This window comes from Hyperolius riggenbachi, chromosome 6 (assembly GCF_040937935.1).
Source record: "Hyperolius riggenbachi isolate aHypRig1 chromosome 6, aHypRig1.pri, whole genome shotgun sequence".
In the NCBI taxonomy this organism is placed as follows: domain Eukaryota; kingdom Metazoa; phylum Chordata; class Amphibia; order Anura; family Hyperoliidae; genus Hyperolius; species Hyperolius riggenbachi.
Genome location: NC_090651.1, coordinates 6533627 through 6560690, shown reverse-complemented (window position 1 = coordinate 6560690; position 27064 = coordinate 6533627). Strand labels below are relative to the sequence as shown.

General features: G+C 47.7%; 1 protein-coding gene across 4 annotated transcripts in view; it reads right to left on the bottom strand.

Moving 5' to 3' along the window:
* CDON (cell adhesion associated, oncogene regulated) overlaps positions 1–27064 on the bottom strand; it is a 165363-nt gene that overhangs the window by 11684 nt on the left and 126615 nt on the right. For all 4 annotated transcript variants that reach the window (XM_068238788.1, XM_068238787.1, XM_068238790.1 and 1 more), the window contains exons 7-18: positions 23676–23945; positions 20520–20876; positions 17760–17995; positions 16170–16344; positions 15611–15709; positions 12296–12496; positions 11735–11916; positions 11355–11460; positions 6132–6254; positions 4137–4361; positions 2689–2960; positions 2294–2373 (exon numbers count right to left, since the gene is read on the bottom strand). In XM_068238788.1, coding sequence (XP_068094889.1) covers positions 2294–2373; positions 2689–2960; positions 4137–4361; positions 6132–6254; positions 11355–11460; positions 11735–11916; positions 12296–12496; positions 15611–15709; positions 16170–16344; positions 17760–17995; positions 20520–20876; positions 23676–23945 — 2326 coding nt within the window. The remainder of the gene's footprint in view (positions 1–2293; positions 2374–2688; positions 2961–4136; positions 4362–6131; positions 6255–11354; positions 11461–11734; positions 11917–12295; positions 12497–15610; positions 15710–16169; positions 16345–17759; positions 17996–20519; positions 20877–23675; positions 23946–27064) is intronic.

Sequence of the window (27064 nt, the reverse complement as noted above, 5' to 3'; positions counted from 1 at the left end):
AGAACACATGACTGTGGATTTTCAGTCAAAACAATTTTATTGGATACTCCAAATAAAGTGCAACGCGTTTCACGGGATACAAACCCGCTTCATCAGGCAATAACAGATAGGAGTAAACAGCATCTGCCAGTATCATCAACACTGAGCGCCTCTGTGTTGTTTACTCCTATCTGTTATTGCCCATACTAGTGGCTCCGATAGCTTGCTACCTATACTGGGGACACCTATAGCTAACTACCTATACTGGGGACACCTATAGCTAACTACCTATACTGGGGACACCTATAGCTTGCTACCTATACTGGGGACACCTATAGCTTGCTACCTATACTGGGGACACCTATAGCTTGCTACCTATACTGGGGACACCTATAGCTTGCTACCTATACTGGGGACACCTATAGCTTGCTACCTATACTGGGGACACCTATAGCTTGCTACCTATACTGGGGACACCTATAGCTAACTACCTATACTGGGGACACCTATAGCTTGCTACCTATACTGGGGACACCTATAGCTAACTACCTATACTGGGGACACCTATAGCTTGCTACCTATACTGGGGACACCTATAGCTAACTACCTATACTGGGGACACCTATAGCTTGCTACCTATACTGGGGACACCTATAGCTTGCTACCTATACTGGGGACACCTATAGCTTGCTACCTATACTGGGGACACCTATAGCTAACTACCTATACTGGGGACACCTATAGCTTGCTACCTATACTGGGGACACCTATAGCTTGCTACCTATACTGGGGACACCTATAGCTTGCTACCTATACTGGGGACACCTATAGCTTGCTACCTATACTGGGGACACCTATAGCTTGCTACCTATACTGGGGACACCTATAGCTAACTACCTATACTGGGGACACCTATAGCTTGCTACCTATACTGGGGACACCTATAGCTTGCTACCTATACTGGGGACACCTATAGCTTGCTACCTATACTGGGGACACCTATAGCTTGCTACCTATACTGGGGACACCTATAGCTTGCTACCTATACTGGGGACACCTATAGCTTGCTACCTATACTGGGGACACCTATAGCTAACTACCTATACTGGGGACACCTATAGCTTGCTACCTATACTGGGGACACCTATAGCTTGCTACCTATACTGGGGACACCTATACCTAGCTATCTATTCTGGGGAGACCTATAGCTTGCTACCTATACTGGGGACACCTATACCTAGCTATCTATTCTGGGGAGACCTATAGCTTGCTACCTATACTGGGGACACCTATAGCTTGCTACCTATACTGGGGACACCTATAACTTGCTACCTATACTGGGGACACCTATAGCTAACTACCTATACTGGGGACACCTATAGCTTGCTACCTATACTGGGGACACCTATACCTAGCTATCTATTCTGGGGACACCTATAGCTTGCTACCTATACTGGGGACACCTATAGCTTGCTACCTATACTGGGGACACCTATAGCTTGCTACCTATACTGGGGACACCTATAGCTAACTACCTATACTGGGGACACCTATAGCTAACTACCTATACTGGGGACACCTATAGCTTGCTACCTATACTGGGGACACCTATACCTAGCTATCTATTCTGGGGACACCTATAGCTTGCTACCTATACTGGGGACACCTATAGCTTGCTACCTATACTGGGGACACCTATAGCTTGCTACCTATACTGGGGACACCTATAGCTTGCTACCTATACTGGGGACACCTATACCTAGCTATCTATTCTGGGGAGACCTATAGCTAACTTTTTTTCAAAAATGCATAAATAGCTCCCTTAGGGACTCAACTGTTTTCTTTTTTTAAATATGCAGGTCATGGAGGTATATTACTGTTATTTTTGCAAAAATAACTATTTCCAAATAAAATATTGTCGCCATACATTGTACTAAGGACATATTTTAAATCTTGTAATAACCGGAACAAATCGCAAATAAAATGTGGGTTTTATCCACAGTAGCATGTTTAATTTTATAACTATAATGGCCAAAAACTGAGAAAAAAAAGAATTTTTTCTAGATTTTGTATTATTCCCATTCAAATGCATTTAGAATAAAATCGTTCTTAGCAAAACGTACCACCCAAAGAAAGCCTAATTGGTGACCAAAAAAAACAAAGATATTGATCATTAAGTTGTGATAAGTACTGATAAAGTTATTGGCAAATGAATGGGAGGAGCGCTGAAATGTGAACATTGCTCTGGTCCATAAGGGGAAAACCCCCTCAGGGGTGGACTGGTTAAAAATATTGCGCTCGACGTATGTATTACCTGTTATTGTTGCAGCAGTTCCTGCAGTTGGCGCACTCTGCGGGGTCTGTCTGGGGAATGGCCGAGTACAGCATGCCTCCCTGGGAAGAGAAAAGTGTTGATGAACATATAACAGTCATAATACTACACGAGTAAAATATACACAGGCCACACATGGACAGATATCTGCCGGGACAGTGACAACGATAGGAGGAATAATACTACTATAATATTAATACTACTACTACACGAGTATAATATAGGCCACACACAGTCAGATATCTGCCGGGACAGAGACACTACGAGAGGAGGCATAATACTACAGGAGTATAATACAGGCCACAAACGGTCAGCCGGGACAGAGAGAGATATATTACGAGGGGAGTACAGCAGAGCAGCCCCTGCCGGTTACTCACGTTGGAGATGCTGTGCGGCAATAGCTCGTAGTCCGGGCAGGATCCCTTGTGAGGATTGGCGCAGGTAGGGTACAGCTCGCCAGTCAGGACGCCGTTCATGCCATTATGCAGACCGTGATGTAAGTGAGCGCAGCCGTTCGCTATGTTCCCGTTTCCCATGAATCCTCCGTGCACGGTTCCGTTCATCCGGTTGGTTCCGGGCAGTGTGGTGTATTCTATCATCTGGCCATTCAGATCGGATCCGTGATAGAGGTAGCCGGGGGGCTCAAACTCTGAAGAGACAAAGGGCGGGTTCAGAAAGGTGGGGGGATGGGCGGAGCATCAGTTATAAAGCTTCCGGCAATGACACTGAGGAAACTTATAAAATGCAGAAACACGATTAACTGCCTGGACACTGTGAATCGGCCATGTGACAGGGCTGCAGGTGTTTAGCCACGCCCCCAGCCCTGGACATAAACATGGCGGCAGTATGGGCTTCCTGTCACTGCTCATTCAGCCCCTCCATCTGTCCAGCTCCTGCTTTCTCCTTTTCATCTTCTGAAGCCCCCTCACTCCCCCCTTCCACTTCCATATCACTGTTATCAACAGGCCCGGACACCCTTTTTCTGGAGCACTTTTCAGCATGGCTTTCCCCTCTTCCTGTCCACGGACGTCCCTCCATTGGCTGCCAGTCACACAAAGGACAATTCAAGATCCAAACTCTCGCCTACAAAGCACTTACCCATCTAGTTCCTCGAAATCTCCTCTCTGCTAACGATACTGCCAACCTCCCTCTCTAGTCACCTTTTCTCGTTATCAGGTAAAAGACTGTACAGACTTGTAGTAAACCCCGCGATGCGGGGGAGGGGGTGGAGGGCCAATGGAGCAGCACAGATGTGACGTCACGCGGTGGGCGGGTCGAAGGTGGAGAATAAAGCTAACCTCCCAGCGGATTGCTGCTTGGGAGGCTGTCACAGGCTGCTGTACACATCGGATTATCGGCAGGGATGGTCACCATTGGCCACCTCAGCCGACTTTAATCTAACGTGTGTGCCGGTCTTAATTTCTACCCTTCTCTGGGACTCCGCTCCACAATCTGTTACTCAGCAAGACCTCCCATCTTTAGGCACAAATAAAAAAAACCTTCCTCTTCAGTATAAACCTCGCCAACCACTACACATCCCTCAGAGCACCACACCCCCTACATCTTCTATCCCCCGACACTGGGCAGCTGTCTATCCTCTTAGGCTAGAAGTACCATGTCAGGTGGTTACATAATTTCCACCTCTATGTACAACGCATTGCTGACCTGATCATTTGTCTGTTCTCTGTAATGGTCTATAGTATGTATCCTGTGTTGTACAGCACTACAGACGATGCAGCGCTATATAAACCCGGCATTTGTATACACATATATATATGGTGTATTGACAATTCGCTCTGCAGGATGGCAGCGGAGAGGCACTTACTGTGCAGGAGACGTTGCTGCCGATGCTTCAGAAGACAGATAGCGATGAAAGTCATCAGTATCAGCACCATCCCTCCCAACACACAGCCGACAATGACGTAAAGCATGTCTCCGCTGCGGGCCAGGGTGCTGGACGAGCCGGATCCTCCGCCCACGTTCCGTTCTGACGCGGACGTCGTGCTGAGCTCTGGAGACGGGAATTCTGACGCTCCGGGGCTCCTCCTGGCTGGAAGGGGAAAGAACGTTACACGTGAGGATTCAGTATATACAGAATTCAGCAGTCAGTGGGGGGTCTGGAAGCCCTGTAGGCTCTGCCACAGAAGAGATATCTGCACCCATTAGTAAATGAAACCCATTAGCCTTGCAGCCCCGAAACAAACAGGATGCGCTACAAGAAGTTTCCTAAAGACAATCATGTCAAAGACTAAAGAACTATCTAGTGTCCACATGGACTGGCCAACAATGCTGCTGCCCTCAGAGAGCCAAATATCTCTGCTCTGGACTAAAATCTCATCTCGCTTTTGTTATAATTTAAGTAGGCCTCAGTTATTTGGACTGAGTTTTAGGTAAAAGGCTTGTTCGCAGAGTATACCTTTAAGAAGCGGTTCTCGCAGAATCGAGGCTGCAGGCAGTTACCAGGAATATGTCCTGAACATGTTCCTGAAGGAAGGCCACAGGCCTACACTGCCCCAGACAAATCAATCAACAAAGGCCATATTTACAAAACATAACATTCCTGCAACTGGGACAAGGGGGCTCATAGAATATTAATTGAGTAGGTGTGCATCATGACATCACAAGGGATCTGAACCAATTATAGATGGTTCAGATGACGACAGTTAACTCTTTCCTAGTCAGTATTAAGGTTCATGATTTGCCAACGGACGGCAGTCTTACTTTCATGCTCTCTATCTGCTGACTGGAACCCTAATTACTTTCATTTATGTAATCTGATATAATATATGCTGTATATATTATGCTGGGAATACACGATGCGTTTTTGCGTTCGTTTTTGCCGTCGTTTTCGCTTTCGATCGGTTCTACTCTCGATTCACTGCTCGATTCCCCTCTCGATTCCTTATCTTTTCTTATCAATTACATTCACTTGAATGAGGAGAATCGAAACGAAAGTAGAATCGACCAGATCCAACAGGTTGGAATTTATCTATCGAACCCATCTATCTAAAGTAAAAACTTAACGTGTATTCCCAGCATTAGATAGGCCTCAGGGCCTAGTTAGATGTGGTAGCTAGATGTAACGTAGTATAGACAGAAGATAACAACTGGTCACCATTCACCAGGAATGGGACCAAAAGCTTGTGACGCAACAGACTTAAAACAGAAGAATCTGCTTTGCTAAGGTGTAATGAACTGTATCTGTATATCTGTTTACTGAATAAACACTTTGGAACTTGGAAGTCAACTAAATAAGGTCAATCTCCTATGCTGTTTGCTGTGATGAGTCGAGTTTGCAGCTCTTACTAATGAGTTGCTGGTGCCGGAGCAAAAAGGTGAATTCTTACAGCTTTCAGTTCTTATTAACAGAGAACTTAAAACTGCCCATAGACATCCCCACCAGTGACTGAAGAAGCTGCATATTCCAGAACATTCCCAGGATCTCCTGCCACAGGGCAGGCACAAGTGCTGACCTCGAAGGCTTTTCTCAGCCAATGGTTATGTCTTCTATGAAGAGAGATGTCTGGTAAACCAAATGCAGATGCCACATATAGGGGACCCCTTGGGATTCAAACTCCTCCCCAATCCCCCACCACGCACACATTGTGCCCCAATCCCATTGCAGAGCAGCACAGGGAGTGTAGTAATACGTACCTGCTCCAGCGTTGCATTCCTCTTCCATGCCGCACATTCCCTGCTGCCATCCTCTGGCCCCTGATCATGTGACTCGCATCAGTCATGTGATCAGGAGCCAGCGAATGGGGCCGAATCTCTGGCGTTATTTCTGGAGGGAGGGGGCGGTACAGGCTGAATCTCTCACCTTTAGTCTCACACAGCATGACGTTGCTGTAGTCGCTGGCGCCCCGCTCGTTGTAGCACTGCATCTTAATGTCATACGAGGTCTCCGACTGCAAATCCCGGATCATATGCTGCTGGCCGGACCCTGGTGGGAGACACAGACCGTTCTCTGTTACTGAAACATGCTCACAAAAACTACAGCTCACCAATTCAGGACAAAAATTAAAATGGACAGAGCTCCAGGCCTGTCACTGTCTGTGCAGGAAGAGGAAAAGAGGAAGTGAGATGAGATCCCCCTGGACAGAGCTTCAGTCCTGCTCACTCTCTGTGCAGGAAGAGGAAGTGAGGAGAGACCCCCCTGGACTGAGTGAGCTTCAGGCCTGTCACTCTCCGTGCAGGAAGAGGAAGTGAGGTGAGACCCCCCTGGACTGAGCTTCAGGCCTGTCACTCTCTGTGCAGGAAGAGGAAGTGAGACGAGATCCCCCTGGACAGAGCTTCAGGCCTGTCACTCTCTGTGCAGGAAGAGGAAGTGAGGGGAGATCCTCCTGGACAGAGCTTCAGGCCTGCTCACTCTCTGTGCAGGAAGAGGAAGTGAGGGGAGATCCCCCTGGACAGAGCTTCAGGCCTGCTCACACTCTGTGCAGGAAGAGGAAGTGAGATGAGATCCCCCTGGACTGAGCTTCAGGCCTGTCACTCTCTGTGCAGGAAGAGGAAGTGAGATGAGATCCCCCTGGACTGAGCTTCAGGCCTGTCACTGTCTGTGCAGGAAGAGGAAGTGAGGCGAGACCCCCCTGGACAGAGCTTCAAGCCTGTCACTCTCTGTGCAGAAAAAGGAAATGAGGAAGTGAGATGAGATCCCCCTGGACAGAGCTTCAGGCCTGTCACTCTCTGTGCAGGAAGAGGAAGTGAGGTGAGATCCCCCTGGACAGAGCTTCAGGTCTGTCACTGTCTGTGCAGGAAGAGGAAAAGAGGAAGTGAGGCGAGATCCCCCTGGACAGAGCTTCAGGCCTGTCACTCTCTGTGCAGAAAGAGGAAGTGAGGTGAGACCCCCCCGGACAGAGCTTCAGGCCTGTCACTCTCTGTGCAGGAAGAGGAAGTGAGGTGAGACCCCCCTGGACAGAGCTTCAGGCCTGTCACTCTCTGTGCAGGAAGAGGAAGTGAGGTGAGATCCCCCTGGACAGAGCTTCAGGCCTGTCACCCTCTGTGCAGGAAGAGGAAGTGAGGTGAGATCCCCCTGGACAGAGCTTCAGGCCTGTCACCCTCTGTGCAGGAAGAGGAAAAGAGGAAGTGAAGGGAGACCCCCCCTGGACAGAGCTTCAGGCCTGTCACACTCTGTGCAGGAAGAGGAAAAGAGGAAGTGAGGCGAGATCCCCCTGGACAGAGCTTCAGGCCTGTCACTCTCTGTGCAGGAAGAGGAAAAGAGGAAGTGAGGTGAGATCCCCCTGGACAGAGCTTCAGGCCTGCTCACTCTCTGTGCAGGAAGAGGAAGTGAGGAGAGACCCCCCTGGACTGAGTGAGCTTCAGGCCTGTCACTCTCCGTGCAGGAAGAGGAAGTGAGGTGAGACCCCCCTGGACTGAGCTTCAGGCCTGTCACTCTCTGTGCAGGAAGAGGAAGTGAGACGAGATCCCCCTGGACAGAGCTTCAGGCCTGTCACTCTCTGTGCAGGAAGAGGAAGTGAGGGGAGATCCCCCTGGACAGAGCTTCAGGCCTGCTCACTCTCTGTGCAGGAAGAGGAAGTGAGGGGAGATCCCCCTGGACAGAGCTTCAGGCCTGCTCACACTCTGTGCAGGAAGAGGAAGTGAGGTGAGATCCCCCTGGACAGAGCTTCAGGTCTGTCACTGTCTGTGCAGGAAGAGGAAAAGAGGAAGTGAGGCGAGATCCCCCTGGACAGAGCTTCAGGCCTGTCACTCTCTGTGCAGAAAGAGGAAGTGAGGTGAGACCCCCCCGGACAGAGCTTCAGGCCTGTCACTGTCCGTGCAGGAAGAGGAAGTGAGGTGAGACCCCCCTGGACAGAGCTTCAGGCCTGTCACTCTCTGTGCAGGAAGAGGAAGTGAGGTGAGATCCCCCTGGACAGAGCTTCAGGCCTGTCACCCTTTGTGCAGGAAGAGGAAGTGAGGTGAGATCCCCCTGGACAGAGCTTCAGGCCTGTCACCCTCTGTGCAGGAAGAGGAAAAGAGGAAGTGAGGCGAGATCCCCCTGGACAGAGCTTCAGGCCTGTCACTCTCTGTGCAGGAAGAGGAAAAGAGGAAGTGAGGTGAGATCCCCCTGGACAGAGCTTCAGGCCTGCTCACTCTCTGTGCAGGAAGAGGAAGTGAGGAGAGACCCCCCTGGACTGAGTGAGCTTCAGGCCTGTCACTCTCCGTGCAGGAAGAGGAAGTGAGGTGAGACCCCCCTGGACTGAGTGAGCTTCAGGCCTGTCACTCTCCGTGCAGGAAGAGGAAGTGAGGTGAGACCCCCCTGGACAGAGCTTCAGGCCTGTCACTCTCTGTGCAGGAAGAGGAAGCGAGGTGAGATCCCCCTGGACTGAGCTTCAGGCCTGTCACTCTCTGTGCAGGAAGAGGAAGTGAGGTGAGACCCCCCTGGACAGAGCTTCTGGCCTGTCACTCTCTGTGCAGGAAGAGGAAGTGAGGCGAGACCCCCCTGGACAGAGCTTCAGACCTGTCACTCTCTGTGCAGGAAGAGGAAGTGAGGTGAGATCCCCCTGGACAGAGCTTCAGGTCTGTCACACTCTGTGCAGGAAGAGGAAGTGAGGTGAGATCCCCCTGGACAGAGCTTCAGGCCTGTCACTCTCTGTGCAGGAAAAGGAAATGAGGAAGTGAAGTGAGATCCCCCTGGACAGAGCTTCAGGTCTGTCACTGTCTGTGCAGGAAGAGGAAAAGAGGAAGTGAGGCGAGATCCCCCTGGACAGAGCTTCAGGCCTGTCACTCTCTGTGCAGGAAGAGGAAGTGAGGCGAGACCCCCCTGGACTGAGCTTCAGGCCTGCTCACTGTCTGTGCAGGAAGAGGACGTGAGGTGAGACCCCCCCCGGACAGAGCTTCAGGCCTGTCACTCTCTGTGCAGGAAGAGGAAGCGAGGTGAGACCCCCCTGGACAGAGCTTCAGGCCTGTCACTCTCTGTGCAGGAAGAGGAAGTGAGGTGAGACCCCCCTGGACAGAGCTTCAGGCCTGCTCACTCTCTGTGCAGGAAGAGGAAAAGAGGAAGTGAGGTGAGATCCCCCTGGACTGAGCTTCAGGCCTGTCACTCTCTGTGCAGGAAGAGGAAGTGAGGTGAGACCCCCCTGGACAGAGCTTCAGGCCTGCTCACTCTCTGTGCAGGAAGAGGAAGTGAGGGGAGATCCCCCTGGACAGAGCTTCAGGCCTGCTCACTCTCTGTGCAGGAAGAGGAAGTGAGGGGAGATCCCCCTGGACAGAGCTTCAGGCCTGCTCACTGTCTGTGCAGGAAGAGGAAAAGAGGAAGTGAGGTGAGATCCCCCTGGACAGAGCTTCAGGCCTGTCACTCTCTGTGCAGGAAGAGGAAGTGAGGGGAGATCCCCCTGGACAGAGCTTCAGGCCTGTCACTCTCTGTGCAGGAAGAGGAAGTGAGGTGAGACCCCCCTGGACAGAGCTTCAGGCCTGCTCACTCTCTGTGCAGGAAGAGGAAAAGAGGAAGTGAGGGGAGATCCCCCTGGACAGAGCTTTAGGTCTGCTCACTCTCTGTGCAGGAAGAGGAAGTGAGGTGAGATCCCCCTGGACAGAGCTTCAGGCCTGTCACTCTCTGTGCAGGAAGAGGAAGTGAGGTGAGATCCCCCTGGACAGAGCTTCTGGCCTGTCACTGTCTGTGCAGGAAGAGGAAAAGAGGAAGTGAGGTGAGACCCTCCTGGACAGAGCTTCAGGCCTGTCGCTCTCTGTGCAGGAAGAGGAAAAGAGGAAGTGAGGTGAGATCCCCGGACAGAGCTTCAGGCCTGTCACACTCTGTGCAGGAAGAGGAAGTGAGGTGAGACCCCCCTGGACAGAGCTTCAGGCCTGTCACTCTCTGTGCAGGAAGAGGAAGTGAGACGAGATCCCCCTGGACTGAGCTTCAGGCCTGTCACACTCTGTGCAGGAAGAGGAAGTGAGGTGAGACCCCCCTGGACAGAGCTTCAGGCCTGTCACTCTCTGTGCAGGAAGAGGAAGTGAAACGAGATCCCCCTGGACTGAGCTTCAGGCCTGTCACTCTCTGTGCAGGAAGAGGAAAAGAGAAAGTGAGATGAGATCCCCCTGGACTGAGCTTCAGGCCTGTCACTCTCTGTGCAGGAAGAGGAAGCGAGGTGAGACCCCCCTGGACAGAGCTTCAGGCCTGTCACTCTCTGTGCAGGAAGAGGAAGTGAGGAAGTGAGGTGAGACCCCCCCTGGACAGAGCTTCAGGCCTGTCACTCTCTGTGCAGGAAGAGGAAGTGAGGTGAGACCCCCCTGGACAGAGCTTCAGGCCTGTCACTGTCTGTGCAGGAAGAGGAAGTGAGGTGAGACCCCCCTGGACAGAGCTTCAGGCCTGTCACTCTCTGTGCAGGAAGAAGAAGTGAGGAAGTGAGATGAGATCCCCCTGGACAGAGCTTCAGGCCTGTCACTGTCTGTGCAGGAAGAGGAAAAGAGGAAGTGAGGGGAGATCCCCCTGGACAGAGCTTCAGGTCTGTCACTCTCTGTGCAGGAAGAGGAAAAGAGGAAGTGAGGCGACATCCCCCTGGACAGAGCTTCAGGCCTGCTCACTCTCTGTGCAGGAAGAGGAAAAGAGGAAGTGAGGTGAGACCCCCCTGGACTGAGCTTCAGGCCTGTCACTCTCTGTGCAGGAAGAGGAAGTGAGGTGAGACCCCCCCGGACAGAGCTTCAGGCCTGTCACTCTCTGTGCAGGAAGAGGAAGTGAGGTGAGACCCCCCTGGACAGAGCTTCAGGCCTGCTCACTCTCTGTGCAGGAAGAGGAAGTGAGGTGAGATCCCCCTGGACAGAGCTTCAGGCCTGTCACTCTCTGTGCAGGAAGAGGAAGTGAGGTGGGATCCCCCTGCACTGAGCTTCAGGCCTGTCACTCTCTGTGCAGGAAGAGGAAAAGAGGAAGTGAGGGGAGATCCCCCTGGACAGAGCTTTAGGTCTGCTCACTCTCTGTGCAGGAAGAGGAAGGGAGGTCAGACCCCCCCGGACAGAGCTTCAGGCCTGTCCCTCTCTGTGCAGTAAACTGGACTAGTTTGGCTTCGGGATAAAGACATTTTCTATAAATATTGACACTCGGCCAACTTGCCTTCCACCACGTCCCGCTTGTAGTCGCTGTCGTTGTCGCTGTCGGTCGGCCGGTAGTAGATATAGAAGCCTTGGATAGGAGTGTTGTTGTTGTTGGATGGGCTGTACTATAAAACAAAGACGCACAATATTCAATAGGAGGCGGAGTTTATCTTAACAAAAACTGACGTGTTTCTACACAACATAAATTAAATAATGGATTTTAGAAAAAAGAATAGAACGTTTTAATGGTGATGTTCAATAAGATGGTAATGACTGAGTTGATGCAAATGTATGCAGGTTGACTAATCAAACGCTTCTTTCAGCATAACATTTGCATCAGCTCAGACTTCTCTCATTGGTCAGGTTGCCGACATGCAGGAGAGGAGGCAGGATACTCACTGTCCATTTCAGGAGAATCTCCGTGTCAGACATCGGCTCCGTGTGGTAGATGTGAGGACCGACAATCAGCGTATTCGGCAGCCGCCCCCCGTAGGCAGCGATTTGGTACGGCCGTGACGCCGTACTGCGCTGGCTCTCCCCGTAATTATTGATGACGATGACCCGAAACTTGTACACCGGCCCTTCAGAGAATAGAGACGGGATAATCAGAGGAAGGGAGAGATAAATCACTTTGCAGTAAAAATATTGGACTGAAATATTGAGAAATGAAATTGTGTGCAGAGATCAGCGACTGGAAGCCTGTGTTATAAGTAACAGGCGGGGCGGAGTATCACTCTAAGGTGTACCCGAGGAGACATGTTACATGATGAGATAGGTGTATGTACAGTGCCAAGCATTCAAACAAGCAGTCTGTCTTTTTCTGCCTGAAAGAGTTAAAAACTAAGGTATGCAAGTGACATAATCTGGTGTCAGAAGGTGTGGCCTGTGGCATCCAATCAGCTTCCAGCTGCCACATTTTTAGTATAATCTCTTTGCACTCCTCCGCAGTTATTCCTGTACCTGGCTCTAGGTTGGAGACCTCCACGGACAGCTTTGACGGGTGGATGTTTTCGGCAGCGGTCATCCACTGACTCCCCATCGTCTTGTATTCCACTTTGAAGGAGGTAATCGGAGAGCCGCCATTGGCTCGCGGGATCCAGTTGACGTAGACAGACGTCTCAGACGCGGTGGAGATGGTTGGCCGGTCGGGGGCTTCAGGAACTACAGAGTAAGCAAAACCCATAATAAATATTCTGCAGGATTACGCTACAACTGCTATAAATACTACAAAGACGACTTGCCAGAATGTAAATAAAACAGAAAAGCAGAGATGGGATTGATGGCTGTTAGCAGCTGCAATGAGAGACCAAGAATTCTGAGCCAAATTTAGCGAAGCTAAGAAATGGACCAATGAAACGTAACAGTTGCTGCATCAAATTGGTTCATTTCCAAGCTGCATAAATATGCATAAAATTAGCATCAACACAGCATTATTCGCATCTCATTAACCACTAGTAAGCTTGAATTGTAAAAGGTCGGGGAAATGTAGCTGAGGGTCTGTAAGCGTGTATATATTGCGGTGGCACTGCCTGAGCCGTGTGCACTGTGCAGCCTGGCGCAGGGCACTGCCTCCAGTGAGACTACAACTCGGCCGATGCCGACAGAAGCCCAGCAGAGCCCCTCCCATACCTCTTCCTGCTGAAACCTTTCTGTCCCCGCCCACAGTGATGTCATGACCAGGGCCGGTTTTAGACTTTTTGCTGTCTGAGGCAAACCTGTAAGGATGTCCAGTGCCCCGGTTTGAAATGATCGCACAGCACCCGACAATTTACTCTGCGTCATTTAATGTTCTCACATGACATGCTGCAGCTCCACACAATAGCACACTAGCTGGCTGTGAGTCTGTGACAAACACACTGCTCACCCTCAGCCACTCCATTCCTCCTCAGTCAGGACAGCAGTGCCACCTCCTCCCTTCTGCTGTGCAAGTCAAATGAAACACTGCTGTTCTCCTGCCTCCCCCCTCCTCACTCACTGTCAGACTCCTCACACAGCACAACAAGCTGCTTTTCCCCAATGCTGCTCTCCTGCCTCCCCCCTCCTCACTCACTGTCAGACTCCTCACACAGCACAACAAGCTGATTTTCCCCAATGCTGCTCTCCTGCCTCCCCCATCCTCACTCACTGTCAGGCTCCTCACACAGCACAACAAGCTGCTTTTCCCCAATGATCACCTCGCTCTCCTACTCTGTCTGCATGCTGTTAGGCCCCGTTCACACTGCACGCGTTTCCAGCCGCGTTTTGGAAACGCGTGCAGGTGGCCGACACGCACGACATCAGACATTGCATAGAGTGCAATGTCTGATGTTCACACTGCATGCGTTCCTGGCCTGTGCGGTCTGGGAACGCATGCTGCACGCATTTTTTGTAAAAACACGTGGCTGTCCCATTCACTTTTCAGTGATGTGATCAGCCACGCAACGCACACAAACGCGCATGGCCATCCGCGTTTGTGATGTGAACAGGGCCTTAGTGTAAACACAGTACAAACATGCCGCCCCTGTGATCTCTGCACCTGATGCAAGTGTTTCACCTTGCTTCATGAGAGAACCAGCCCTGGTCATGACCTAGACTCTGCACCAATACCGTGGCCAGGCAGCTGTTAGGTGGTGAGTAAAAAAGAAGATGGGTAGTCTGATTCTGTATTCAGGGCTTAGCATTGCTCCTTGAATGATAAAGTTGGTGCTGGGGAGGTAGAAGGGCTCTATAGGATGCCATCTTACCAGGGCTGTGGAGTGGGAGTTGATGCAATTTTGAGTACCTGTAGTTGGTGGCATCATAAACTGAGGAGTTGGGTGATTTTTGTATTGACTCCACAGTCTGCACCTTACTGCCGGTGAACCACATGACCAATGAAACAACTTAGTTTAGATTTGAATAAGAATAACTGGAGGATGTGTGTTTATGACATGGGACTGGCTTCTTTCCGATCATACTACGGAAATCTGCCTGAAAACCGATCCTGCCTGATCGCTAATGGTCAGTATTGTCTGGCCAGGATCTCATGAATATCAATGGAGGTGATGGATGTGTCAGAGATGTGGCTCCAATTACACCTGAAATACTTACACTGTCCACTGGGACACAGAAAGCAAAGAAACGAACAGAGAGAAAGAAAGACAGGAAGTTAGTGACAGGAAGTGTTTACATACATAACACCAGTTTGTTAATGGACAATTCACCACAATTCTATTTTCTCTATTAAAAAAAAAAAGGAATTGCTGGCCTAATTTAATATCTTCGTTCTAGATGGAGTCACCGATTATTTCTGATTTCTTGTTCTGGATCAGGTCTTCTGCATCTTATCTCTAGGTTAACCTATACTTCCTGTGTATACAATGACCACAAGGTAGACGATCTAAAATCCATTAGAAAGGTGACCTGGGAGCTTGCGTGCTGAGACCTTACCCTCACATGCTCAAGAGCGGTCTTTTAAGGTGCGTACACACACACTACTGGTTAGAACGATGGGTCCGTCAGACCCTCCCACTTGGGGGGGGGGGGGGGCGTTCCAGCAACAGTAGTGCTCAGCGGATCGTTCAGAAACAGCCTTATCAGTCTGTCTTTATGCAACACAATTATCAAACAACTTTTGTTGTGAAACAAGTTGAAAAACAACCAAAAAAAAAGTCTCTTGCTATTGTTCACACAAGTTGGATTGACGTCTTATCAGTTGTGTGAACAATAGCAAACAACTTTTTTTGGTTGTTCAATTTGTTTCACAACAAAAGTCGTTTGACAATTGTGCTGCATAAAAGACCGCTGTTGAGAGTGTGTCCGGGGCTTCAGAGTCTAAGTATTTGGTGCCTCTATTTATCAACATCCAAACCTTGGACTAAAACCTGTGGGTGGAGTGACCCGTTAAGAACAGAAGATCTTATTTAAATTTGACCGCTGTTGAGCGTGTGTATGGGGCGTAGCCGGTTTGACCCAAAACTGGAGACTGGGAATTTGGAAATCGATACTGGCTACCTATCAGGAAATCCACTAGTAAAATATTCTCTGCACTTCCCAGATCTCCCCATCTGCTGGGGCCAATAATAAGTCAATATACGGCATCTCATTCCACACGTTCCCCATCACGTGCTACAAACCGATTCTCAGTCCATCTGTGAGAACTATACCTTCATCACAGCTTTGTGGAAGGACTACAGCATGGAAATCTCACCAGCACTGGAGTGTCTCATAGAAGGTGACTGTGCCAATCCAGTGCGTGGAAGAAAAATGGAAGAGGTCTCCACCAGATACAAGAACGTTCATCAACATGACACTTACCTCCACTGTTGCCACTCTGACCATCGTGCACGGGTGTTTGATTTGGGGCTCCGACGGGAGGAGAGGGGGCCTGCGTGTTCCTGGAAGAAGGGCTCCGTTCTGCAGAACAAAGGAAAACATCACCATCACATCTCCTTCCAGCTGACAAGATAAGCAACCCTCGGAGTTCACACTAAAACAAGCAGGTTTCTTAACCAGCGGACGGGATATGGCTCATTCTATGGTATGCAGAGGCATCTTAGAAGCCGTGAGTACTTGGTGAGTAACCACTTTAGCAGAGGTTGGAGAAAGAAGCAAGGGATGGGTGGCCATGAAGATACCAGAGAGAATCAGGGAGGAGTGTTAGTCTGCAGAGGACTTCTGGGTCAGCACTGTTCAGGTTGGTTCCAACAGGTGATAGTACAGTAGACACTCGGGTCCTGCAAAGTTGTCTTCATAATAGATCGACGTTTTGGAGAAATGATGGGGGGGGGGGGGGGGGGGGGGTCTCTGTACAAAAGAAAGGCTTCTCAGAGATGAAAGGTGAACAATGACAATGATCGATACTTCCACAACTCACCTTTACTGGTTCGGAAGGTGAGCATGGCGGGCTGCCCCTCTCCTGCCGCATTTCTGGCCACCATGAGGACCTCGTACAGACTGGAAGGTTCCAGCTCCGTCAGAGGAAACTTGTTCTCGCTGGCCGGGACACGAATGGAGTTCCAAGTTCCTGCCATATTGCCGTCATCGTCCAACTGAAGCAAGAACCAAATTCATGAGTGAACCACCAAAACATATCAATAAATGAAACGTCATTTACAAACTGGGTGTAAGTGAGAAGCATCTTCAGAGTGGGTGACCTGCTCCTCCCAGTGTGCAGCATGTGTGCCGCTAGATACTAGCAGTGGGCACCATGGGTGAGTATACACAGGAACGTCAGTGAGTCAGTCCTATATCTGAAGGAATGAGCAATTATCTTTTTTTTTTTTAAAAATTGGGTGAAAGATTATCTACATTTTTAAGAACTAAAGACCAGTATTGTTGCGGACTCTGTAGGAGTGACATGGAGTTCTCTAAAGATGCCCATACATCAGACATTGTAAAGGGAGATCGACCAAGAGACAGATCTCTTCTCTGATTCATACACCGCAGGCAGATTCACGATTGTTTTCATGCTGTAGTCGATCAGTAATCGGCCGTGCGATGCTGCCCCTCCTCCCAATGTTAAAAAGGCACCCCCCCAGTGCACTATACTTTACTTGTCCATGTCTGCCGCTGGTTGCTGATGTATATGTAGACATTGGGGGGGGGTGTTTGGTCCTGACCCAGTATCGAATACTGTTAACCGCACAACCGATGGACCACATCGGCCTGACATCTTACAGCATGCCCGATCGACCTGCTCTGCCAGAATTTCGTTGCATCGTCGATTGAGCGGCACCAATTGTCATCCAATTTGATAGTTACTGAAACGGATTGTACATTGACCGCCAAGTCGCCTGATATATAGATACCTTTGTTACCTGCTTTGTATGCCCGGCAATTTCTCAACCAGCCTACACATTCCCACCAGCAGAGGCTTAGTAGCGTCTGCTGATTGCCTATGAGGGTGGTTCCCTTGCGGTGCTTGAGGTCGGGTTGCCGGAATTTATAGAGCGATCACATTGAAGGGATGCGGGACAAAATCCCGATTGCTCCAGAAATTGCAGACGATCTATTATAGCAACCTATAAGAAGAATTTCTACCCATGGGATCGTATCACAAATACTATTACTGATTTGATTCTTTTTAAGTGCCCACCAACGATCCAATTTCCCAAGCAATCGACCAACCGATCTGATCATTGTGATCAATCAGAAAGGAACATTCAGGCCCACCAACGCAGGGGAAGACGATAAGGAACCTGATTAGACTAACAGAATTATTCCGAAATTTGGTTTGGTTAACCCCTGTAACGGAACCAGATCTGATCAATCGTACAGTCGATCGGTCAGGAGAATGTACCAGTTTTAGACTTCAGTAGAGACAGTAGACAAAACACAAGTGTAAACTAACCCCCCTCTCCCTGCTTCCTCAAGCCCCTGTATGCACATATACTGTCCGACGACTCCGCATAAAAAGGACGGGATACGTCAGAATGTTATATGCACGTTCTGTATCACGACTCACCTTCCTATAACGCACAAAGTAAGCATTTATCGGCAGACCGCCGTCCCGCCCAGATCGCCACTCCAGGTAGTACACGTCGGGCTTGGTGGTCTGCGGCTGGCTGAGGATGATGGGGGCTTCGGGGAGCATGGCCCCATGGAAGGCCTTCTCTGTGGGGGGCCGAACGGGGGCCTCTGTGGTCTGGAGCAACAATAACGGGGTGATTTCTGGCCGCACAGTGCTCATCTCAGAGGGAACTGGGGGGATAAAATACAATCATTAACAGCTCGCTAATCACCCAGGAATCCTCTAATATCAGGTCACTTTCACAAAGACACCACAATTGTATTTAGAACGGTAGAAATGAGATGCAAATGTTTTCACCTTCCATACAAATTGTATGAAGTTTGGAGCTGGGAAATATTTGCATGTCACTGACCATCTGTAGGCTGAATTGTGGTCAGAGAGGAGAGGGCAGTCCTATGTGACTCAACAGCCATTTACAAGCCATAAAGAAGTCATTAAACACTTCAGACATTCATGGTGGAGCTAGGATGTTCTACAACACCCACACCCTCTGATGTCCCTCCGTTGAATATGTACTATGTACAGTGCTGCAGAAGATGTCAGTGCTATATAAATACATAATAATAATATGGTAGGACATTAGACTATGACTATGGTAGGATTAGATTGTGAGCTCCTCTGAGGACAGTCAGTGACATGACTATGTACTATGTACAGTGCTGCAGAAGATGTCAGTGCTATATAAATACATAATAATAATATGGTAGGACATTAGACTATGACTATGGTAGGATTAGATTGTGAGCTCCTCTGAGGACAGTCAGTGACATGACTATGTACTCTGTAACGTGCTGCAGAAGATGTCAGTGCTATATTAATACATAATAATAATATGGTAGGACATTAGACTATGACTATGGTAGGATTAGAGTGTGAGCTCCTCTGAGGACAGTCAGTGACATGACTATGTACTCTGTAACGTGCTGCAGAAGAGGTCAGTGCTATATAAATACATAATAATAATATGGTAGGACATTAGACTATGACTATGGTAGGATTAGAGTGTGAGCTCCTCTGAGGACAGTCAGTGACATGACTATGTACTCTGTAATGTGATGCAGAAGATGTCAGTGCTATATAAATACATAATAATAATATGGTAGGACATTAGACTATGACTATGGTAGGATTAGAGTGTGAGCTCCTCTGGGGACAGTCAGTGACATGACTATGTACTCTGTAATGTGATGCAGAAGATGTCAGTGCTATATAAATACATAATAATAATATGGTAGGACATTAGACTATGACTATGGTAGGATTAGAGTGTGAGCTCCTCTGAGGACAGTCAGTGACATGACTATGTACTCTGTAATGTGCTGCAGAAGATGTCAGTGCTATATTAATACATAATAATAATATGGTAGGACATTAGACTATGACTATGGTAGGATTAGAGTGTGAGCTCCTCTGAGGACAGTCAGTGACATGACTATGTACTCTGTAATGTGCTGCAGAAGATGTCAGTGCTATATAAATACAGAATAATAATATGGTAGGACATTAGACTATGACTATGGTAGGATTAGATTGTGAGCTCCTCTGAGGACAGTCAGTGACATGAATATGTACTCTGTAATGTGCTGCAGAAGATGTCAGTGCTATATAAATACATAATAATAATATGGTAGGACATTAGACTATGACTATGGTAGGATTAGAGTGTGAGCTCCTCTGAGGACAGTCAGTGACATGATTATGTACTCTGTACAGTGCAGAAGAAGATGTCATTTTAGTGCTATAAAAATACTAAATAAAATAATTTGTGTCCCAATTCTATTCTTTACATTAGATGCCCCTCAAGCAAACAGATTTAAAGGACAACTGAAGTGAGAGGGATATGGAGGCTGCCATATTTATTTCCTTTTAAACAATACCAGTTGCCTGGCAGCCCTGCTGATCTATTTGGCTGCATTAAAGTCTGAATCACACAAAAACAAGCATGCAGCTAGTCTTGTCAGATCTGACAATAACGTCAGAAACACCTGATCTGCTGCATGCTTGTTCAGGGGCTACGGCTAATAGTATTAGAGGCAGAGGATCATGAGGATAGCCAGGCAACTGGTATTACTTAAAAGTAAATAAATATGGCTGCCACTATATCCCTGTCACCTGTCATTTCAGTTGTCCCTCAAGACAGAAAAGTGAATGCGCTGTTGCCACCTGCTGGTAATATTGGATAAAGCTGGAAATTTGATTTTGAATATTGAAACTAAAAAAAATAAAAAAAAAAATAAAAAAAAATAAAAAAAAAATTAATGGAAGTCTTTGGAACATCTCCTTCCCTTTTAATGGACCAATATTGCGAAAAAAGTAGGCAGTTAAATTCTGACAGAACTGACAGGTTTTGGGCCAGTCTATCTACTCATGGGGGATTCTCAGGGTTTTCTTTGTTTCCAGCAGCATTTCCTGAACAGCAGTTGCAAAGTCTGACAAAATAGTGTGCAGGTGAGTAGGGAGGCCGGCTGGTATCTTACTATTTTGGCAGTTAAACTGCTGTTTAGGAAATACTGTTGAAGCCAAAGAAAACCCTGAAAATCCCCCATGAGGAGATGGACTGGCCCAAAACCTGTCTGTTCTGTCAGATTTTAACTACCTACTTTTTTTTGTGATAGTGGCCCTTTAAGAATAAAATGGACTAGTTAGAAGGATCAATAAATACAATACGATTTCTGATGTGAGTTGATAACTTACGGACTGTAATGGTGGCCTCCTCCCGGGCGGAGCCGAGCTCGCTGGACGCCACGCACATGTAAGTCCCGGCGTGTCTGGCAGTGACAGCGGGGATATAGAGAGAGCTGGACCCCGCGGGAGACCCGATGACACGCACAGAATCCAGGCTGGGATTATCCGCTATCCTGGACTGTAATCCCTTCCGGGGCTTCGGCCGCAGGATCTGCGAGGGGTGGCTGCTGATCTGCCCGTTAGTCGTGTACCAGCGGATCACAGGGGTGGGATTTCCAGTAGCGTTGCAGGTCAGAGTCACCCAATCGCCCACAAATACGCTGACGCTTGTCGGAGGCGAAACGATCACCGGCTTCAAACCGAAATCTACAAAATAAATAAGAAAAAAAAATGTAATTCTTTAGTCAGGTATCATTTACTCTAAATTTCCTCCATCCGCTTTCTGCTGTAACATTAGTATATAGTACCAGTTTAAATGTGTACATTACAGAAAACTCCGCGCTACATTGCTCCAGGGCCCGGCGAGCGCTGAGGGACTCCGCGCTGCGTTGCTCCAGGGCCTAGCGAGCGCTGAGGGCTGCATTTGGCCTTATATTGCAGAACAGCAGCAACAGCAAGTATATGGTAAGCAAAATGCTGCTCTATTGATGCACAAATCTGCCCTGCGCGTCCAGGGGCCTCATGCTCGCTGGATGATTGTTAAAGCACACCTGAAGTTAGAGGGACATGACGGCCTAACCCTTTGGGTACCGGCCGCCTAACCCCCCTTAAAGTGGACCCAAACCAAACTTTTTTTTAATTCAAAATATTTAGTTGCAGCACTCTGACACATACAAAGATAAATAAACACTCCTTCAAGCCTATGAGCATTTCAGTGCATGCTTTTCCATCTTCTCTTTTCTTAACTAGAGTTATACAGGTGGCAGCCATTACTTCTGAGCTTAGTAGGAGGTGTTTGTCATCAGCTACCCTCCCTCACAGGGGCGTCGTCTATGTGAAATCTCACACAAGCTGAGATCACCTCCCCTGTGACATCATCAGTAGCAGCCTGGGTTTTGTTTTTGTTTTTTATCTCCTCCACCAGTTTGCCGGAAAAATCCCGGCAATATGAAAGGAAGGGAGGGGTTCCTCCAATAAATGTAAAATATTTTATTCATACAGCAAAAGGAATGGCAGCGCTTTCAAAAACTCATACCTGAATGTTTTAATAGCATAAGATGTGCAGAGCTCCAATACTGCTGGACTAAAATACACACCAACACTCATTGCAGGCACAAAAAGTGGGGGAACATAACTTCAGTAAGGGATGAACCTGAATGAATTGAATGTGTGTATACTAGTGGCTAGCTGCATTCACTGAGCCACAATTATACAAAGCTTTAAGCCGCATCTACACGCGTAGATGCGGCCCGACAGGACGGATCTCCCCACCGCCGATTCCCTGCTCGCTCCCCGCAAGGGGACAATGGCAGGGAATCGAGCGGAAGATAAGCGGCGCCGTCGAGGACGAGCGGGGAATCGATTGCGGAGCGCGCGCGGCGAGTGGGGACGTGGAAGAGACGATCCGGCGGTTAATCGAGCCGCCGGATCGCAGCCTCATCTACCCGTGTAGATGAGGCTTTAGATTAGAATTAGCACACAATATGCATCTGCTTTGCATTCAGGGCGTGTATTTAGTTCCAGAGAGGCTCTGCATTGCCTTTGTAGGTTTGCAAACGGATGCATCCATGAGCGCTGTCACCAGTCTGTATGTAAAATATTTGATATTTGTCATCATGCAACTGAAAAAAGGCTGCTATTTATTATTATAATTAGAAAATTGATTTTATTTCTGAAATCTTGTGTTTTTAATTTGGGTCCACTTTAAGGACCACGCAAATTTGCATGCGCTTGGATGCGCGTTTGGGGGAGGGGGGGGTGTGGCAGCCGGATCCCCTCTGTGGCTAGCTGGGTTGTGTGTGTCCCCCCTGTATGCAGCAGCATTTACTCACCTTCCAGGCTCCAGCGATGAGCCGCAGTGGACCCCTCCGCTCTGGCCGGCATCCTCGCTCGCACTGCCGTTCAGTTTCGGGTCGCGTCTTGATGACGTCAGCAAGCTGTGACCTGGCACTGATGTCAGAGCGAGCGGGGATGCCGGCCGGAGCGGTGGGGAATGACTATTGCCGTGGGAACAGCAGGAAGGTGAGTGGATCCTCTTCTCCCCCCCCCACCGCCACAGCTGTCACAGTGATCACTAGGATCCGCCGGCGATCGTAGTAATCACATGATAAGCAGCCATACGCGATGGCTGCAGATCACTGAGGGGAGATATCAGCTGTCATGACAGCTTAATCTCCCCACTCGGGTGCGCACGATCGTGGCACAGCGTAGATCCTACAAGTGCAGTGTAGGATCTAATAGAGGCGGTCCTCAAAAGGTTAAACAATGCACATTGCCTGGCTGTCCTGCTGATCCTCTGCCTCTAATACTTTTAGCCACAGCCCCTGAACAAGCATGCAGCAGATCAGGTGCTCTGACTGAAGTGTGACAAGATTAGCTGCATGCTTGTTTCAGGTGTGTGATTCAGACACTACTGCCACCAAAGAGATCAGCAGAACAGCCGGGCAGCTGGTATTGTTTAGCAGGAAATAAATATGGCAGCCTCCATATCCTTCTGGGTTCATTTGTCCTTAAATGGACTAGAATGGCAATATGGTGATATATATCGGCCTGGGGCTTCTAATGACTTCAGATGATGAAATAAAGTCAGAAGATTTAAGTTACAGAAACGCTCTGCTCTCACCTGTACTTCAAAACCTCCTGATAATTATGGGAAAGTGGGATTTCTCCCCATTCGCTGATACTGTGCATTTTATACTGACGTGTTGCTTTACCTGAGCTGCTCAGAAATATCACACCGGGATCAGAGATGGGAGTCTGGATACAGGAAACACTCTGAGAATTCGGTTTCCAAAACATTTAAATATTGTCCAGGAATCATCTCCCTCACCCTGCTGTATCTTACATTTACCGACCCCGGAGTGCCCCTACAACATAACTGGACAATAATTCCCCCATTCCAGGCAACCAATCCCGGCGGGGCGATGCTGCGGCCGATCTCAGTGTCCCACAAGCCAATATCTGCCTCATCAGAATAGAGAGAATTCATAAACGCAGCACTCTTACCTGATTGGATGTGGAGCCTTGCTGCGGCTTGGGCCACGCCCACCCCATTGTCCGCCACACATTGGTACATCCCAGCATCCTCTGCGGCCACATTGCTGATGTGCAGAATGGTGCCGTGTGGGCGGAGTCGGGACGACGGCGAGATCTCCAGCGTATTGTGCAGCCAGGTGATATTGGGGGGCGGAGTCCCCTGCGCCTCACAGTTAAAGGTGACATCTCTGCCCGGTGTGGACGTCCGGCCCTCGGGGGAGCGGGTGATCCGTGGTGTCTCTGTACAGAGGAGGAAAAACATCAAATTACTGGAAACATGGAGGCTGCCAATCCTAGCTGTTATAATAAAGACCACAAAATACTGACAGACTTTTTATAATTTATTGTCAACAAAAACGTATGTTTGTATTCCATTCTGCAGCGTACGGATTTACAAAACGAACAGAGAAGAAAAGCTGCTCTCCATTGCAACCATGGCAACAGCATTCTGTTTGGAGTACTGTTGCCACAAGACTGTCCAAATACCCCACTCGTTGAAGGAGAAATTAGCTGCACGGAGCAGGAGCCCATGTTCTGTACTTTCCACACCTGGACTATTCCACTGATTGGCAGGAAATTGACATGCCTGGCTGTCATTTTCTGCTAGAAACACAGTGGAAAGGATGTGTTCTATAGCTACGTAGGAACAATGTCTACATGAGAGTAATGTAAGTAAGCTGAGAGACGGTTCAGCACTAATCCCTGAAATATATGAAGCCAAACTCAATGCGTCAAGTTTTACTCAACAAAAGTGTAACAAATAAAATAATTATTGAAGATCAGAAATATAGCAATATCTGTGATAAAGGGATACCCGAGGTGAGAGGTATATGGAGGCTGCCATATTTATTTCCTTTTAAGCTGTACTAGTTACCTGGTAGTCCTCCTGATCCTCTGCCTCTAATACTTTTAGCCATAGACTCTGAACAAGCATATGCAGATCAGGTACTCTGACCTTTTGTTTTACTGGATTAGCCACATGCTTGTTCCAGGGTTTTGACTCAGACACTACTTATGCTAGAAGATCAACAGAGCTGACAGGCAACTGGCATTGTTTACAAGGAGATAAATATGGCAGCCTCTATCATTCTCACCTGGGGTATCCTTTAAATAATACCAGTTGCCTGGCTGCCCTGCTGACTTCTTTGGCTGCAGTAGTGTCTGAATCACACACCAGAAATAAGCATGCAGCTAATCCAGTCAAACTTCAGTCAGAGCACCTGATCTGCTGCATGCTTGTTCAGGGGCTATAGCTTAAAGTATTGGAGGCAGAGGATCAGCAGGGCTGCCAGGAAACTGGTATTACTTAAAAGAAAATAAATATGGCAGCCTCCATATTGCTCTCACTTCAGGTGCTCTTTAAGTAAGAGGAGGAGTCTTTGCTGGAGGGCGTTCTCCTGTAGGAGACAGAGTGCCATTCTATAGATCTAGGTGTAGCAGGAACAGTTCTTCTGCAGAGTGACAGTGTTATCCATCGATCAGCTGATGATCTGTCAGCATTGTGTCTCCCAACCAGCCAAGACCCGAGATACGGCCAGTCCTGGATATAGAGAAATCTATAGATCTATTCCTACACAGTCACTTCCAGACACGGAGCACAGTGGCAGCAGAGCTGTGTCCTCCCCGCACAGCACGTCACAGGAGGACCACGGGGGTCACAAATATAAGTCATACCTTATAGGACACACACACACACACACACACACACACATACATACATACATACATACATACATACATACATACATACATACATACATACATACATACATATATATATATGTCCTATAATGTAAGGCTTACATATGTATCCTATAATGTAAGGCTTGTATATGTATTCTATAATGTACGGCTTATATGTGTCCTATAATGTATGACTTGTGTGTCCTATAATGTATGGCTTGTATAAGTCATACATTATAGGACACATATATAAGCCTTACATTATAGGATACATATATAAGCCCTACATTATAGGACACATATATAGGCCGCACATTATAGGACACATATACAAGCCTTACATTATAGGACACATAAGCCATACATTACAGGATACATATATAAGCCATACATTATAGGATACATATATAAGCCGTACATTATAGGACACATATATAAGCCTTACATTACAGGACACATATTTAGGCCGCACATTATAGGACACATATATAAGCCGTACACTATAGGACACACATATAAGCCGTACATTATAGGACGCATATATAAGCCGTACATTATAGGACGCAAATATAAGCCTTACATTATAGGACACATATATAAGCCGCACATTATAGGACACATATATAAGCCGCACATTATAGGACACATATATAAGCCGTACATTATAGGACAGATATAAGCCTTACATTATAGGACACATATATAAGCCTTACATTATAGGACACATATATAGGCCGCACATTATAGGACACATATATAAGCCTTACATTTTAGGACACATATATAAGCCGCACATTATAGGACACATATATAAGCCTTACATTATAGGATACATATATAAGCCCTACATTATAGGACACATATATAGGCCGCACATTATAGGACACATATACAAGCCTTACATTATAGGACACATAAGCCATACATTACAGGATACATATATAAGCCATACATTACAGGATACATATATAAGCCGTACATTATAGGACACATATATAAGCCTTACATTATAGGACACATATATAGGCCTTACATTATAGGACACATATATAAGCCGTACACTATAGGACACACATATAAGCCGTACATTATAGGACACATATATAAGCCTTACATTATAGGACACATATATAAGCCGCACATTATAGGACACATATATAAGCCGCACATTATAGGACACATATATAAGCCGTACATTATAGGACAGATATAAGCCTTACATTATAGGACACATATATAAGCCTTACATTATAGGACACATATATAGGCCGCACATTATAGGACACATATATAAGCCTTACATTTTAGGACATATATAAGCCGCTCATTATAGGACACATATATAAGCCGTACATTATAGGACACATATATAAGCCGTACATTATAGGACAGATATAAGCCTTACATTATAGGACAGATATAAGCCTTACATTATAGGACACATATATAAGCCGCACATTATAGGACACATGTATAAGCCGTACTTTATAGGACACATATATAAGCCATACACTACAGGACACATATATAAGCCGTACATTATAGGTCACATATATAAGCCGTACATTATAGGTCACATATATAAGCCGTACATTATAGGACACACATAAGCCGTACACTACAGGACACATATATAAGCCGTACATTATAGGACACATATATAAGCCGTACATTAT